The sequence below is a fragment of the Dendropsophus ebraccatus genome, chromosome 3 (genome assembly GCF_027789765.1).
Source record: "Dendropsophus ebraccatus isolate aDenEbr1 chromosome 3, aDenEbr1.pat, whole genome shotgun sequence".
Taxonomy (NCBI): Eukaryota; Metazoa; Chordata; class Amphibia; order Anura; family Hylidae; genus Dendropsophus; species Dendropsophus ebraccatus.
Window position 1 is genome coordinate 187,927,603 of NC_091456.1, and position 14,823 is coordinate 187,942,425.

Here is a 14,823-nt window from a genome sequence, read left to right on the forward strand (position 1 = left end):
GAAGCATATAGCATTACTTACCTATCTATCCCAGTTTTGAAACTACCAAAAATCCATTTGTTTTGGGGGGTTTTGTTCTGTTTTGTGTTTTTTGTATTTCCTGGTTGAGCAGATGTACTCAGTACTACAGGTTCCAGAATGCAATGCTTTCCCTCAGCTGTTCCATCACAGTCCCCCACCCTGCCTATTCCCATCTAGGCTGTGTTCACACATTGCAGTTTCATTGTGTTACTGAATTATTTGCAGTACTTTATCATTTCATTGTGTTCCCGCACAGCACACTGTATTCTCTACCTGTAACACCACACAGCACACTGTATTCTCTACCTGTAACACCACACAGCACACTGTATACTCTACCTGTAACACCACACAGCACGCTGTATTCTCTACCTGTAACACCACACAGCACATTGTATTCTCTACCTGTAACACCACACAGCACACTGTATTCTCTACCTGTAACACCACACAGCACACTGTATTCTCTACCTGTAACACCACACAGCACACTGTATACTCTACCTGTAACACCACACAGCACACTGTATTCTCTGCCTGTAACACCACACGGCACGCTGTATTCTCTGCCTGTAACACCACACGGCACACTGTATTCTCTACCTGTAACACCACACAGCGCTGTATTCTCTACCTGTAACACCACACAGAGCTGTATTCTCTACCTGTAACACCACACAGCTAACTGTATTCTCTACCTGTAACACCACACAGCACGTTGTATTCTCTACCTATAACACCACACAGCACGCTGTATTCTCTACCTGTAACACCACACAGCACACTGTATTCTCTACCTGTAACACCACACAGCACGCTGTATTCTCTACCTGTCACACCACACAGCACGCTGTATTCTCTACCTGTAACACCACACAGCACGCTGTATTCTCTACCTGTAACACCACACAGCACATTGTATTCTCTACCTGTAACACCACACAGCACGCTGTATTTTCTGCCTGTAACACCACACAGCACGCTGTATTCTCTACCTGTAACACCACACAGCACGCTGTATTCTCTACCTGTAACACCACACAGCACACTGTATTCTCTACCTGTAACACCACACAGCACGCTGTATTCTCTACCTGTAACACCACACAGCACACTGTATTCTCTACCTGTAACACCACACAGCACACAGTTACTACCGGTAACAACACACAGCACGCTGTATTCTCTACCTATAACACCACACAGCACGCTGTATTCTCTACCTGTAACACCACACAGCGCTGTATTCTCTACCTGTCACACCACACAGCACGCTGTATTCTCTACCTGTAACACCACACAGCACACTGTATTCTCTACCTGTCACACCACACAGCACGCTGTATTCTCTACCTGTCACACCCCACAGCACGCTGTATTCTCTACCTTTAAGGCACACACACATATGATCAAGCATCTTTTATCTTTGAAGTTGATTTCCACAAAAAGGAAATTATCCAATACCATCTTACATGGGATAAACTGTTTATGCCTTGTTTTTTTGTGCAGGTGGGATTGGCAGTGCCGGCTCTTATCCTCTCTGCTGTTTAGCATTATCTATTTGTGTTAATGCATCATTTTTGTGCAGATACTGCAGTACTGCAATGACACTCCAACATGAGTGAACACAGCCCTAATTTCTCTGTAGACTTTTGCACAATCAGTGAAGTTAAAACACCTGCTTCTGGTCTGTTAGAGATGGTGAATCACTCCCTCCCCCTCTCTGCATCATCAGCCTGTGTCAAGCAAACACACACAATGTGAGACAGAGGCATGGAAGATTTGTCTCCTAAGGGGGGAGAGCAGAAGGAGCAGGAGACAATGTGGATTGGCACAGAGGCCATTTTTCTTCACTTCCTGGATTTCTATCAGCTACCAGTGTGGTAGAACCGCACAGATACAGTAATACATTATATAGACACGACTATATAACTTTTAATGTACTTTTAATAGAAAACAATTTTCCTTATCCGGAGATCCCTTTAACCATAGCCTTGGCCGTCACCAACTTCCTCCCTTCATCTCCTCCAATATATCAAAGATATTACCATTTCCTGCACCTACTCTCTTTTCCAAGGCCAGGTAAAACTTGCTCTGACGAAAATTATGAAATTATATCATGAAAAAGCGGATTGAAGCTCTCCCCCCTGTCTTCATGGTTCTCTATGGAGAGGGGTGGAGGGAGATGAGGCACCAAAGAGTTAATTTACAGCTACATCACGGGGCTATCGCCTCTGAAGTCAGCACTGACCTCTCTGACCTCTAAATACCAGCTTTCACACAGCTCCCACTTTGTAATCCTTTGTTCTCTGCTGCCAACTAATCTTCCTCCTCCCCCCCTCCCCTCTCCATAGATTAGACAGGGCTCGACTGATTTAAACAACCGTATTTTCCGGCGTATAAGATGACTTTTTAACCTCGAAAAATCTTCTTAGAAGTTGGGGGTCATCTTATATGGCTCGTATGGTCCCCCCATTTGGTGGGAGGTTAAATATGGCCCCATCCCCATCATATGGGGCGACCACTATAAAAAAAAAAAAAAATTACCTCACCTAGGCCCCATTCCCGGCATCGGCGACGTGACGTACAGTACCTGCGCCGTAGATCGCCGAACCTCTCCCGGCCAGCTGAGCGTCTTATTGGAGAGGCTCGGAGACGCTTGGCTGACGGGCAGTCAAGCGTCTCCGAGCCTCTCCGATGAGACGCTCGTCGGGAGAGGTTTGGTGATCTCTGAAGCAGGTACTGTACGTCACACTGCCTGTGCCGGGAACGGTACGGGAGGCGTGCCGATGCCGAGAACAGGGTCCAGGTGAGTTAAATGTTAGTTTGTTTTTTAATTTAGCTGCAGTTAAAATTGCCTGTAGTTTTGATTTCTGACACTTTAACCAATAAACCTGTGAAGTAAGGAAGTAATTAAAAACATCGGGAACACTCAGCCTCCTTTAGCCGTTGGGACACACAATCCCTCAAGTTTCATCCTTACTCTCTTCCTGCCCCAAATTAAAGAGTTAAACAAAGCTCTAATCCGTATTGGATTATTCTCCAACCACACTGGAGCCGCTCCGAAAACATACAGCAATTTTGGCAGGATTACGGCCTTTATCAGGCCTATTCTATCTACTCTAGAAAGCCACAATCTCTGACAAATTCCGGCCTTTCTTTCTAAGGTAACTATACTTTATTTAACATTCAACATATTATAGTCAGCAATATTTCTGGAGACATGAATACCCAAGTATGAGAAGCTACCCCCTTCTTCCACCACACGTAAGGGCGGGAAGGATAACCCCTCATTTACTTCTAGAGGCAACAGTACCGATTTGGCCCAATTTATTTTAAGGCCTGAGAATGAGCGCAACTCCTGGATTATATCAATTACTCTGGGAATTGCTACCAGCGGATCTGCATATAAAGAGATTCTGTCCCCTCCCCCCCTCGCCCCAAACCCCTCCAACTCTGGACAGGATCTAACATTATTGCCACAGGTCTAAATACATAGAGGGGAGAGAGGACAACCCTGCCGAGTTCCACGGGACAAGTTAAACATCCTAGAATGAGTTTCATTGATGCTCACCACGGCTTTTACATTTGTATACAATAACTTGACCCACCAAATTAATCCCTCCCCAATGCCAAACCGTTTCATTACTTCCCATGCATGATTATATAGCTGGAAAACTGACAGGACACAGAACTTATAATATTCCACACAGAATAGTTACAGCCGGTGACTGAGGAGAATGTGTGACTGTTCTCTGCATTTAGTGGTCACTACTCACCTGGGCGGTTACCTGTAGTGATGTCCTCCTTATACTGCTCATCACTGCTGTCATCTGTCTCTTCTGCTTTTGCCCTTATGTCTGTGCCATTCATATCGTTCAGATTCTTCCCCATAGAAATGTCCTCCTTATACTGCTCATCACTGCTGTCATCTGTGTCTTCTTCTTCTGCCTCTTCTTTTACCCTTATGTCGGTAGCATTACAACAGTTCAGATTATTCCCTCTAGTAACTTCTTCCTTAGACTGCTCATCACTGTTTGCGTATGTCTCCTCTTCTTTCATCATCATATTTTTAGCATTAATAGAATTCTGATCCTTCCCTGTAGTAATGTTCTCCTTATACTGCTCATCACTGCTCACATCTGTCTGTTCTTCATCTTTTACGGTCATATCTGTGGCATTGATCTCAATTAGATCTTCCCCCTGATACATAAGATATGAGAGAAATATTGTAGAAGTCATCAGACAGTAGGAGAAGTCAGGTGGGATGTACAGATGATAGGGAACATCTCCATCTACCTGATCCTGATCCTGTGGGAGAAGAGGACGGGGACATCTCTCTGGTGCTGTTCTCTTACTGGATCTGACTGGAGGGAACACATACAGAGACTGAATTCATTCTTTCCATCCAGATAATACAGAGAGGAGGTGTGTATATAGTCCTGTCTATTACCTGCTGATGGGAGGGGCTGCTGATCCTCCAGCATCACATCCTTGTACTGATCCTTGTGTCCTTCTACATACTCCCACTCCTCCATGGAGAAATAGACCGCCACGTCCTGACACCTTATAGGAACCTGACACACACAATGATCACACAGTCATCCCCCCCACCCCTCCAGTGGTGTTACTGTATAATGTCCCAGCATTCCCAGCAGCCACAGTCTCACCTCTCCACTCAGCAGCTCCACCATCTTGTTGGTGACTTCTAGGATCTTCTCTTCCTCCATTTCCTCCTGTATCAGGGGTTCCGGGATTGGGCTCAGGGTTCTTCCCCATCCTTCACACCCAGGGGCCCCACAGCGCCCACTAGAGGACTTCTTCACTACTGTGTAATCCTGTGTATGGAGAGACACATTACTATCACTCCATCCATTCCCAGAATCCCTCACCTCTCCAGTCCTATCCATCTGTTATTCCATAGATAAATATGATGTCATGATGACATCACTCCCAGAATCCCTCACCTCCCCAGTCCTATCCATCTGTTATTCCATAGATAAGAATGATGTCATGATGACATCACTCCCAGAATCCCTCACCTCTCCAGTCCTATCCATCTGTTATTCCATAGATAAGAATGATGTCATGATGACATCACTCCCAGAATCGCTCACCTCCCCAGTCCTATCCATCTGTTATTCCATAGATAAGAATGATGTCATGATGACATCACTCCCAGAATCCCTCACCTCTCCAGTCCTATCCATCTGTTATTCCATAGATAAGAATGATGTCATGATGACATCACTCCCAGAATCGCTCACCTCTCCAGTCCTATCCATCTGTTATTCCATAGATAAGAATGATGTCATGATGACATCACTCCCAGAATCCCTCACCTCCCCAGTCCTATCCATCTGTTATTCCATAGATAAGAATGATGTCATGATGACATCACTCCCAGAATCCCTCACCTCCCCAGTAAGCAGGAAGAGTATGTGTAGGGTGAGGGTTATTATCCTCTCGGCCATCTTGTCTCTGTCTCTCTCCATGGTTGATGGGTCGGTCTCTTATATAGAAGATATCAGCAGAGGCTCCTGGAGTGTTGGGAGATGAATGAATAAAAGAGGAGACAATGAAAACTCAACTCATCACAAACTTGAGCAAAAAAGTAAAAGTTCTGGTCCCAGTAATGTATCAATACAGGGTAGAAAACTACCCAGTCCTGAAGGGGTTAATCCTCCCGCTGTCCCCCAGCTCCTTCCTTCCACCTGCAGAGCTGTACAGGAGCCGTGTGCTTCCAGGACCTGCCATGATGTCACAGTCATGTGATCAGTCACATGGAGGAGGAGGAGTCACATGATCAGGGGCTGCTGCTCAGTGTATGCAGGACTCTGCTGTGCTGGATGAGCTGAAGTGATGTGTATGCAGCAGAGCTGTCTGTGTGTGATGTGTGTGGAGCAGAGCTGTGTATGTGTGTGTGTTATATATGCCTGCAGCAGAGCCCTATGTGTAATGTACATGTAGCTGAGCTGTATGTGTGTAATGTACATGTAGCTGAGCTGTATATGTGTGTAATGTACATGTAGCTGAGCTGTATGTGTGTAATGTACATGTAGCTGAGCTGTATGTGTGTAATGTACATGTAGCTGAGCTGTATGTGTGTAATGTACATGTAGCTGAGTTGTATATGTGTAATGTACATGTAGCTGAGCTCTATATGTGTAATGTACATGTAGCTGAGCTGTATGTGTGTAATGTACATGTAGCTGAGCTGTATATGTGTAATGTACATGTAGTTGAGCTGTATGTGTGTAATGTACATGTAGCTGAGCTGTATATATGTGTAATGTACATGTAGCTGAGCTGTATGTGTGTAATGTACATGTAGCTGAGCTGTATATGTGTAATGTACATGTAGCTGAGCTGTATATATGTGTAATGTACATGTAGCTGAGCTGTATATATGTGTAATGTACATGTAGCTGAGCTGTATATGTGTAATGTACATGTAGCTGAGCTGTATATGTGTAATGTACATGTAGCTGAGCTGTATACAGGCCCGTATCTGCCATGAGGCGAGGTGAAGTGTTCGCCTCAGGCGGCAGATAACACAGCCCTTGAGGGGGGCGGCATCAGCGTCCTGTGTCCTTATCATTACAACTAGTTACGGCTCAGTGCCCAGCTGTGTTTCCTGTCAGTTGCCTCATGAGAAGCGCTGAGGAGGCACTGGAAGCCTCGTATTCACAGGTATTCACATCACATAAGACAGATATAGTGTCTCCTGCTGTTAACCCTTTAAATAATGCAGAGTTATTATACTCTGTATCACTTACACACTGTAGAAAAGAAAAAGTTACCAGCAACGGGGACGCTATATTATGTCTTCTCTGCACTGCCGACCTCCGAGCTGACCTCAGCATAGTGCAAGAGCAGGAGAAGAGGCATAAAAGTCATGTTCTGCTCTGCTGTTAACTCTTTCTGTATAGCAGAATGTAAGGGATGCACAGTAATACTCTACATTCTGCAGTACTGAAAGAGTTAACAGAGCAGCCCGTTTTATGGCTCTTCTTGGCTCCTGAGGTCAGAGGTCAGCAGTTGCAGATTGTTGTTTGTTTTGAAGCTCCCAGGGGGCCCATAGTGGCTCAAACAGTTAAAAAATCTGGTCACCGCACGGCGCACTGTTATCTCTAGTGCTGTCCCATACACACTGCACACTGTTATCTATAGTGCTGTCCCATACACACTGCATACACTGTTATCTATAGTGCTGTCCCATACACACTGCGCACACTGTTATCTATAGTGCTGTCCCATACACACAGCGATGCTGCACTGTGCCTGTCCTGGATCTTCTCTCCCTGATTATTGCTCTGAGGTCCCTGCAGTTTAGACTGCTGTCAGGTCACAGCATAGGATACTCAGCTGAGGCATTAATCATGTTGAATGGGGGGACCTGGGAGTGCTGGAGTTCTTGTATGGGGAATGTGAGGGGCACTATGGGCATGGTGATATTACAGGGAATGTGAGGGGCACTATGGGCATGGTGATATTACAGGGAATGTGAGGAGGGAAGGGGGCATGATAATCTTGTAGGGGGAATGTGGGGGAACAGAGATATAATGCTGAAATGCAATTTTTCAGCTCATTCAAGTACAGCTGCTAGTTCTGCTTCATCTGTGTCTTGGTGTATTTTTTCTGCTTATTTAACATAAAAATAGAAAATCGAGATTTAAATCGAGAATTGTCTCAAAATAAAATAAAAAAAAATGTGAGATTTAATTTTTTGGCCATATCGCCCGGTGGGGGTGGGTGGTGGGGTGGGGGGCAGGGGCGCTTTGTCAGTTCTCGCCTCAGGCAGCAGAAAAGCTAGAATCGGCCCTGGTATAAAGTGCAAGAATCCCTCCTAAAACACTGCTAGAAGCCAGGGCCGTATTTACCACTAGGCACCCGTGGTCCGGTGCCTAGGGCAGCACCTTGCAGGGGGGCAGCACCAGGGAGCAGGGGGACAGAAAAAAACTATTTTTTTTGTTTTTATTTTTTTAGTTTCTCTCCTCCCGTTCAGACTTGCCAGTAAATCTGGTGTCTTTTCCAGGGGGGTGGGGGGTATGGTGGTATTGGTCAGGTCTGGTATCGCCAATAGGTGCGTGTAGATAGGGCGTCTTCAGGTTTAGTGCCTAGGGCAACAGCAGCTGTTAATACAGCCCTGCTAGAAGCCCAAAAACACAACAGTAGAGAGCACACCTGCGTAACATCTTCCCCCTCCCAGCTGAAGCCTTCGGTGTATGGATCAATAAACCACTTTTCTACTGACCGGTGAGTGCGGAATTCTTTCTCTCCACTACGTACTATAACAGAAAATATACTGTTGTTGTATCACAACAGGTGTGTAGAAGAGATGAGCTGCTACATGTGCCAAGCAAAGTCAATCAGAGATAACACATCAAATGAGAGAGGAAATTCAGATAGTAAATAATACCAAGATGAGGGACTCCATGTCGGGGTCCACTAAGGGCTTAGTGGACCCCGACATGGAGTCATTCATCTTGCAGTGCCACCCGTTTTATATGGTATGCCTTTTCTGCTTTGCTGCAAGAGGTTCTTATGACACCACCGTTCACCTACGGGGGGCTATCCAATCCAGCTGGGATGAGCAGCCAGTTCCACGCAGTCCACCACCATCCTACTGGGAAGCCGTATTTGGCCTTGATGACTGGGATCTAAAAGTTCCAGAGATGCGGTCTACCTATACTCAGTGTGCAGCTTTCCCAGAGAGGCCGTGAAGCTTTCCTGAGTCCCCTTCAAGTGGCTTAGGCCCAGAATGTTGTCCGAGACCAGATAGCCCCTTATGTAGCAGAACCTACTCCCTCCAGTCCACCTGAGAAGTATAGGAGCTGGTCTTGAGAAAAGAGCAGGAGCAAAGACTTTGGGAACCGATAGAACAGTGTCCTGTATGTAGAAAAGCTCTGGTCCAGGAATTTTATAAAGTTAGAGGACACGGCTTTGTCAGGGAATCGAAAAACTTAGTGTTCTTTTTTCGCGAGTCAATAATGTCTAGTCTCTCTGTTGGCTGATTTTTACTGCACCTCACCAACACTAAGGGTGTCATTGTATGCTAGTGATCCAACACTGTCTACAGCTCTCCTAGGTGAAGTCTACCCAATAAGTCACCTATCTAGTGGCCTGTACTAAGAGTGTCTGGCAGAGCCTAAATGTCATTGCCAATGGAATTTATGCTGCTGCCAGACACAGTTTAAGAACATCCCATCTGACTCTCATTCTGTTGGACTGCATATGGTGATCTTTTCCAATTTTTTTTCCTATTCTCCATTTTTTGTGGTCATATTTTGTTTTACCGGGTCTCTGTCTAGGTAGAGATGTTGGATTTTTGTTATTGTACATACAGTCCAGAGTCAGAGTGGTAGATTAGTCCTGGCTGGAACACCAGCAGGACTTATGGTGACATTTTAGTGTTTTTAATGTAGAGCAGTATTTGGGGTGTTGTCTCCCTCATTTTACTATTCCTGTACATTTATTTATTTATGTGGTATTTTGAATCCATGTCAGTGTTATAATAAAGATTTTCTTGATGTGCTACCATTTTTGTGCATATGCTATTTTTCTTTTGAGAGGACAGTTTAAGAACAGGCAACCTGAGATAACCTGACAGATGACTCACTGGGTTAACTTCACCCAGGAGAGCTGTGGACAGCCTTTACTGACACACAAAGTGACAGGACAGGAACCATATGACAGCTACACAGCTTGAACTACTACCCCCACACTTCTTGTATAACCTAATCAACCTTATATAACCTCTGTAACCCTGACTCTCACTAGCTAGTGTAAATGTATGTGTTCAGTTCACTGTACAGAAGCGGACTTGCTCCAACATATACTTGGAGAAATTGTAATGGAGAAAGTGTGATCTGGAGGGGGGGGGGGAGCAGAGGCTTGCAAGGAACTTTAGATAACTACTTACCACTGCACTTTTGCTAAAATGTACAGTCATGGCCAAACGTTTTGTAAATGACACAAATATTATATTTTCACATGATCTGCTGCCCTCTGGTTTTTATGTGTGTTTGTCAGATGTTTTTATCAGATACAGAAATATAATTGCAATCATATTATGAGTAACAAAAGCTTATACTGACAGTTAGAATGAGTTACTGCAGCAAGTCAATATTTGCAGTGTTGTCCCTTCTTCAGGACCTCTGCAATTCTCCCTGGCATTCTCTCAATCAACTCCTGGACCAAATCCTGACTGATAGCCGTCCATTCTTGCACAATCAATGCTTGCATTTTGTCAGAATTTGTTTGTTTTTGTTTTTTGTTGATTGACCACAAGTTCTCAATGTGATTAAGATCTGGGGATTTTCTAGGCGATGGACCAAAAATCTCTTTGTCTTGTTCCCTGAGCCATTTAGTTATCACCTTTGCTGTATGGCAAGGTGCTCCATCATGCTGGAAAAGGCATTGTTGATCGCCAAACTGCTCTTGGACGGTTGGGAGAAGTTGCTCTTGGAGGACATTCTGGTACCATTCTTTATTCATGGCTTTGTTTTTAGGCAAGACTGAGAGAGCCAATTCCCTTGGCTGAGAAGCAACCCCACACATGAATGGTTTCAGGATGCTTTACAGTTGGCATGAGACAAGACTGGTGGTAGCACTCACCTCGTCTTCTCCGAATAAGCTGTTTTCCAGATGTCCCAAACAATCGGAAAGGGGATTCATCAGAGAAAATGACTTTACCCCAGTCCTCAGCAGTCCACTCCCTGTACCTTTTGCAGAATATCAGACTGTCCCTGATGTTTTTTCTGGAGAGAAGTGGCTTTGCTGCCCTCCTTGAGACCAGGCCTTGCTCAAAGAGTCTCCGCCTCACAGTGCGTGCAGATGCACTCACACCTGCCTGCTGCCATGCCTGAGATAGCTCTGCACTGCTGGTAGCCCGATCACGCACACTTTTAAGAGACGGTCCTGGCGCTTGCTGGTCTTTCTTGGGCGCCCTGGAGCCTTTTTGGCAACAATGGAAACTCTCTCCTTGAAGTTCTTGATGATGCGATAGATTGTTGACTGAGGTGCAATCTTTCTAGCTGCTATACTCTTCCCTGTTAGGCCATTTTTGTGCAGTGCAATGATGACTGCACATGTTTCTTTAGAGATAACCATCGTTAACAGAAGAGAAATAATGATGCCAAGCACCAGCCTCCTTTTAAAGTGTCCAGTGGTGTCATTCTTAATCATGACAGATTGATCTCCAGCCCTGTCCTCATCAACACCCACACCTGTGTTAATGGAGCAATCACTGAAACAATGTTAGCTGATCCTTTTAAGGCAGGGTTGCAATGATGTTGAAATGTGTTCTGGGGGATTAAGTTCATTTTCTAGGCAAATATTGACATTGCAAGTAATTGCTGTTAAGCAGATCACTCTTTATAACATTCTGGAGTATATGCAAATTGCCATTTTAAAAACTGAAACAGTAGACTTTGTAAAAATTAATATTTGTATCATTCTCAAAACTTTTGGCCATGACTGTAATGTACTGTGTTCGGCTGCCATTTCGGATGAACTTCAGTACAAACTTTTGAAAAATCTGATTCATTCCCAAACTAAGCACGGTTCATTCATCTCTAGTAAAGAATTGTCTGGTATTATCATTATACTTGTCTGGCAACTGTCATCATAAGTCAGTGATTCACCAATGCCCTCTGCTCTCCTGGGTGAAGGGAGTTACTCTGCAGTTCCTTGGCCTGTCATCACAACCAGGCTTTGTCCCCAATAATACATTCTCAGCTATTGATTCCACCCTCAAATGCTGATGTTTGACAAGCGATTTTGCAATAAAACATTTTCCACATTGAGAGCATGAAAACTGCTTTGTGTGTAAATTTTCTTATGTTTAATAAGATTTGCTTTCCGAGTATAACATTTTCTACATTCACGTTACCTTGAAACATTTCTCACATTCTGGGCATACAAATGACTTCTCCCCCATGTGTGAGGTTTGACAAAATTTGTGTTGTAATTAAAAGATTTTCAACATTCACTGAATGAATACAACATCGTTCATATGAGTTCTTTGATGTTTAACCCCTTAACGACACAGGGCATAAATATCTGCCCTGGCGTTGTTAAGGACGTTCAGAAGGGGCCCGCGTGGCGGACGATCCTCGTGCCCGCTAATTAGTTTTTTTAATGCAGCTGTCAAAGTAGACAGCTGCATTTAAAAAGCTTCTTTTCCGGTCCCCGGTGGTCTAGTGGGGGGGGGGGATCGCGAGATTGCGGAGGAGCGATCCCCACATCTTCAGCCGTCCTGGGTCTGCGATGTAATGGCGTTGATCCCGGCTCGGCATTCTATTGCTTTTGGCAGCCGAAAGCAATAAACACTGATCTCATCGATCTATGCAGTATATCTATACTTTATCTATACTGCATAGATCTCAATGAGAGATCAGGGCAGTGATACTAGAAGTCCCCCAGAGGAAATAATCCTGACCCCGGTGGAATAACAATAACCCCAGAGGGACTTCTAGAAAGTGTGTACAAAAACAACATTTTTTTTTAATTAATAAAAAATCCCCTCCCCCCGAGCTCCTGGTAGAATCATCTGCAAAGGAGAAAACACCATTTTTCTTATTTCCCAGTAATAGAAGCTTAAACATATTGCAGACATGGAAAGTTACTCTTTTTTATGTAACATAATAAGAATGATCAGATCTGTTCCCATCCACAGGAAGTGTCAGGGAGAAGAATCTAGAAGCTGGAGGCCGGGGAGATGACGTCCTTAGTAGGAAAAGTAATGGAGACTCTTCTCAAATAAAAAAAAATTGGACTATTGACCCCCTACATACCAATAACCTAAAATACAGAAAGTGCAACAGCAACCTACAGGTGTAAGCACTTACATTATATACTCCCCCCAGTGTACTCACGATAAAAGCCTGCTCTATAGATATTACAAAATGAGGATCTTCACAAACTATTTGATCCAACAGAGTGTCCCATATCACCACATTAAGGTGCCCTTAGAGACATGGTCCCTACTTCAGCCTTCTCACACTAGCAATGGCCTCTCCTGGGCTGAAGAAGCCTACAACGAGGCAGATAGGAGGCAAATCTCAAGGGCTTAGTGTGTATATATATACACATATACATACAGGGGACAAATGTAGCGCCCAGGAGTAAGGTACCTGTGATCATGGACACCTGCAGACATTCACTATAATGGAAGGCCATCACTATCTCACTTTATTGTACTTTCAGGGGATAACTTGCACTGTGTTGTTCTGTTGTGCACACTTGTACTGTTTTGTAGTATAGAACTTTGCTCGGTATTTAAGGTTTTTTTGTTATGTTCACTGTAATTGCACTGTACCTGCACCATACTCTGAAGGGGTTAATATAAAACCAAGCTATGACACAGGAAGCTTGGAAACCTGTAGTTTTCCACTGTTGCTGTGAGATAGTGTGCGAGGTGAGGTTTTGGAGGGGGGAAAAAAATAGACATGCTGATCTTTTCAAAGTTGTATATGTCTAGAAAGAAGCTGCTGTGTCGGGGGCGTGACCGGAAGCTGATGGGAGCAGACGCTTAACTCCGTGCTCCACTCCTTGCTGCCACCAAATTGCGGTTTATACCCTCCTATCCTACACCGAACCCGCCTGTCATGGGTTTCAAGAAGTCCCAGAAGTTCTTCACGAACTGGACCATCGGGTGCCCCACTAACTGGTCCCCTGGACTCTTACCTCCATGCTGCGACACAGCAGAGCGTCGGACCCAGGATCACCGCTGCTGGAGGCGCTGCAGCTCTCCCCTCCTCGAGCTCTGCTCCTCCGAGATCCACGACCGACATCATCTATGATTAAGGGCGAATAACCAGAAACGCGTTAGATGTGTACCTTTCTTATTTTTGTATCTGCCTGTCTATTTTAATGGAATAAGAAATAAAAGACAAAGCTTTTACTGGATGTGCTGACCCACGATTTTCATTTCCACTCCCGACATCACCCTGGACCTCTCTTAATGGTCAGAGAGCCAGCAGCCTGCGGCCCACTGCCATCCCATTTCGGCCTGATCACCTGACGGGTGAGGGAGACAACAAAACATGTGGTGGTTTAACGTCACCGCCTGTCCTCATGGCAGCACCAGGAGCCCTGCAGACACAGACCCCCTGCAGTCTAAGCCGCAACAAGTGAGTACGGGCAAGGGGCTCCCTCTCCCTGATAAACTCTCTGATCCCCTTACCCACCTGGCCATACCTATGCAGGCCCAGCACCGCTCTGCATCCCATAGGGGGGAGACTGGTGAGGAACCAGGGGAGTGGTGGTCCTCCCAATCCACATCTTCTGAAGGGGATGCAATGGGGGATGACAGGTGGTCCCGCTTTCTCCACAACATTCTGACCAAAGAGGACTTTAGATTCCTTATATCGGAGGTTCGTGAGGCTTGTAAAACTGAAATTACCACAATGCGACAGGGGAAGATGGGGAAGATGATCATGATCATACCCGTATATACAGGAGCTGCATTCTACTATCTCCTCACAGCATATGGCCATTTGTACTTATCAACGGCATTTAGAGGACATTGAAAACCTGGGCCGTAGACACAATACGGGGACTTCCGGAAGCCACCCATGATAATGATCCGCATGATACCGTTGAAGCCATCTTTAATCAGATCTTAGATGCTCCACAGGGTCACAAGGTCAAACTGGACAGAGCACACAGGGCATTACGCCCCAGTGAGGCCTCCTCTTTACCGAGAGACATAATATGTTGTGTAACAGATTACACCCTGAAAGAATCCATCATGGCCAAAGCCCGCACAAAATGTGATTGATTATGATGGAACAC

At 45.0% G+C, this 14,823-nt stretch overlaps 1 protein-coding gene across 3 annotated transcripts in view; it reads right to left on the reverse strand.

Moving 5' to 3' along the window:
- Positions 1-14,823, reverse strand: part of LOC138786743 (oocyte zinc finger protein XlCOF22-like) — a 148,125-nt gene that overhangs the window by 20,043 nt on the left and 113,259 nt on the right. The window contains exons 1-3 of one of the 3 annotated variants that reach the window (XM_069963757.1): positions 4,475-4,935; positions 4,321-4,388; positions 3,801-4,224 (exon numbers count right to left, since the gene is read on the reverse strand). The exons of 1 other annotated variant lie outside the window; for it this stretch is intronic. In XM_069963757.1, the coding sequence (XP_069819858.1) occupies positions 3,801-4,224; positions 4,321-4,388; positions 4,475-4,559 (577 nt within the window). In that variant the 5' untranslated portion in view covers positions 4,560-4,935. Of the gene's footprint in view, positions 1-3,800; positions 4,225-4,320; positions 4,389-4,474; positions 4,936-14,823 lie in introns of those variants that run through there. One more of the 3 variants, XM_069963758.1, reaches the window with a different exon arrangement.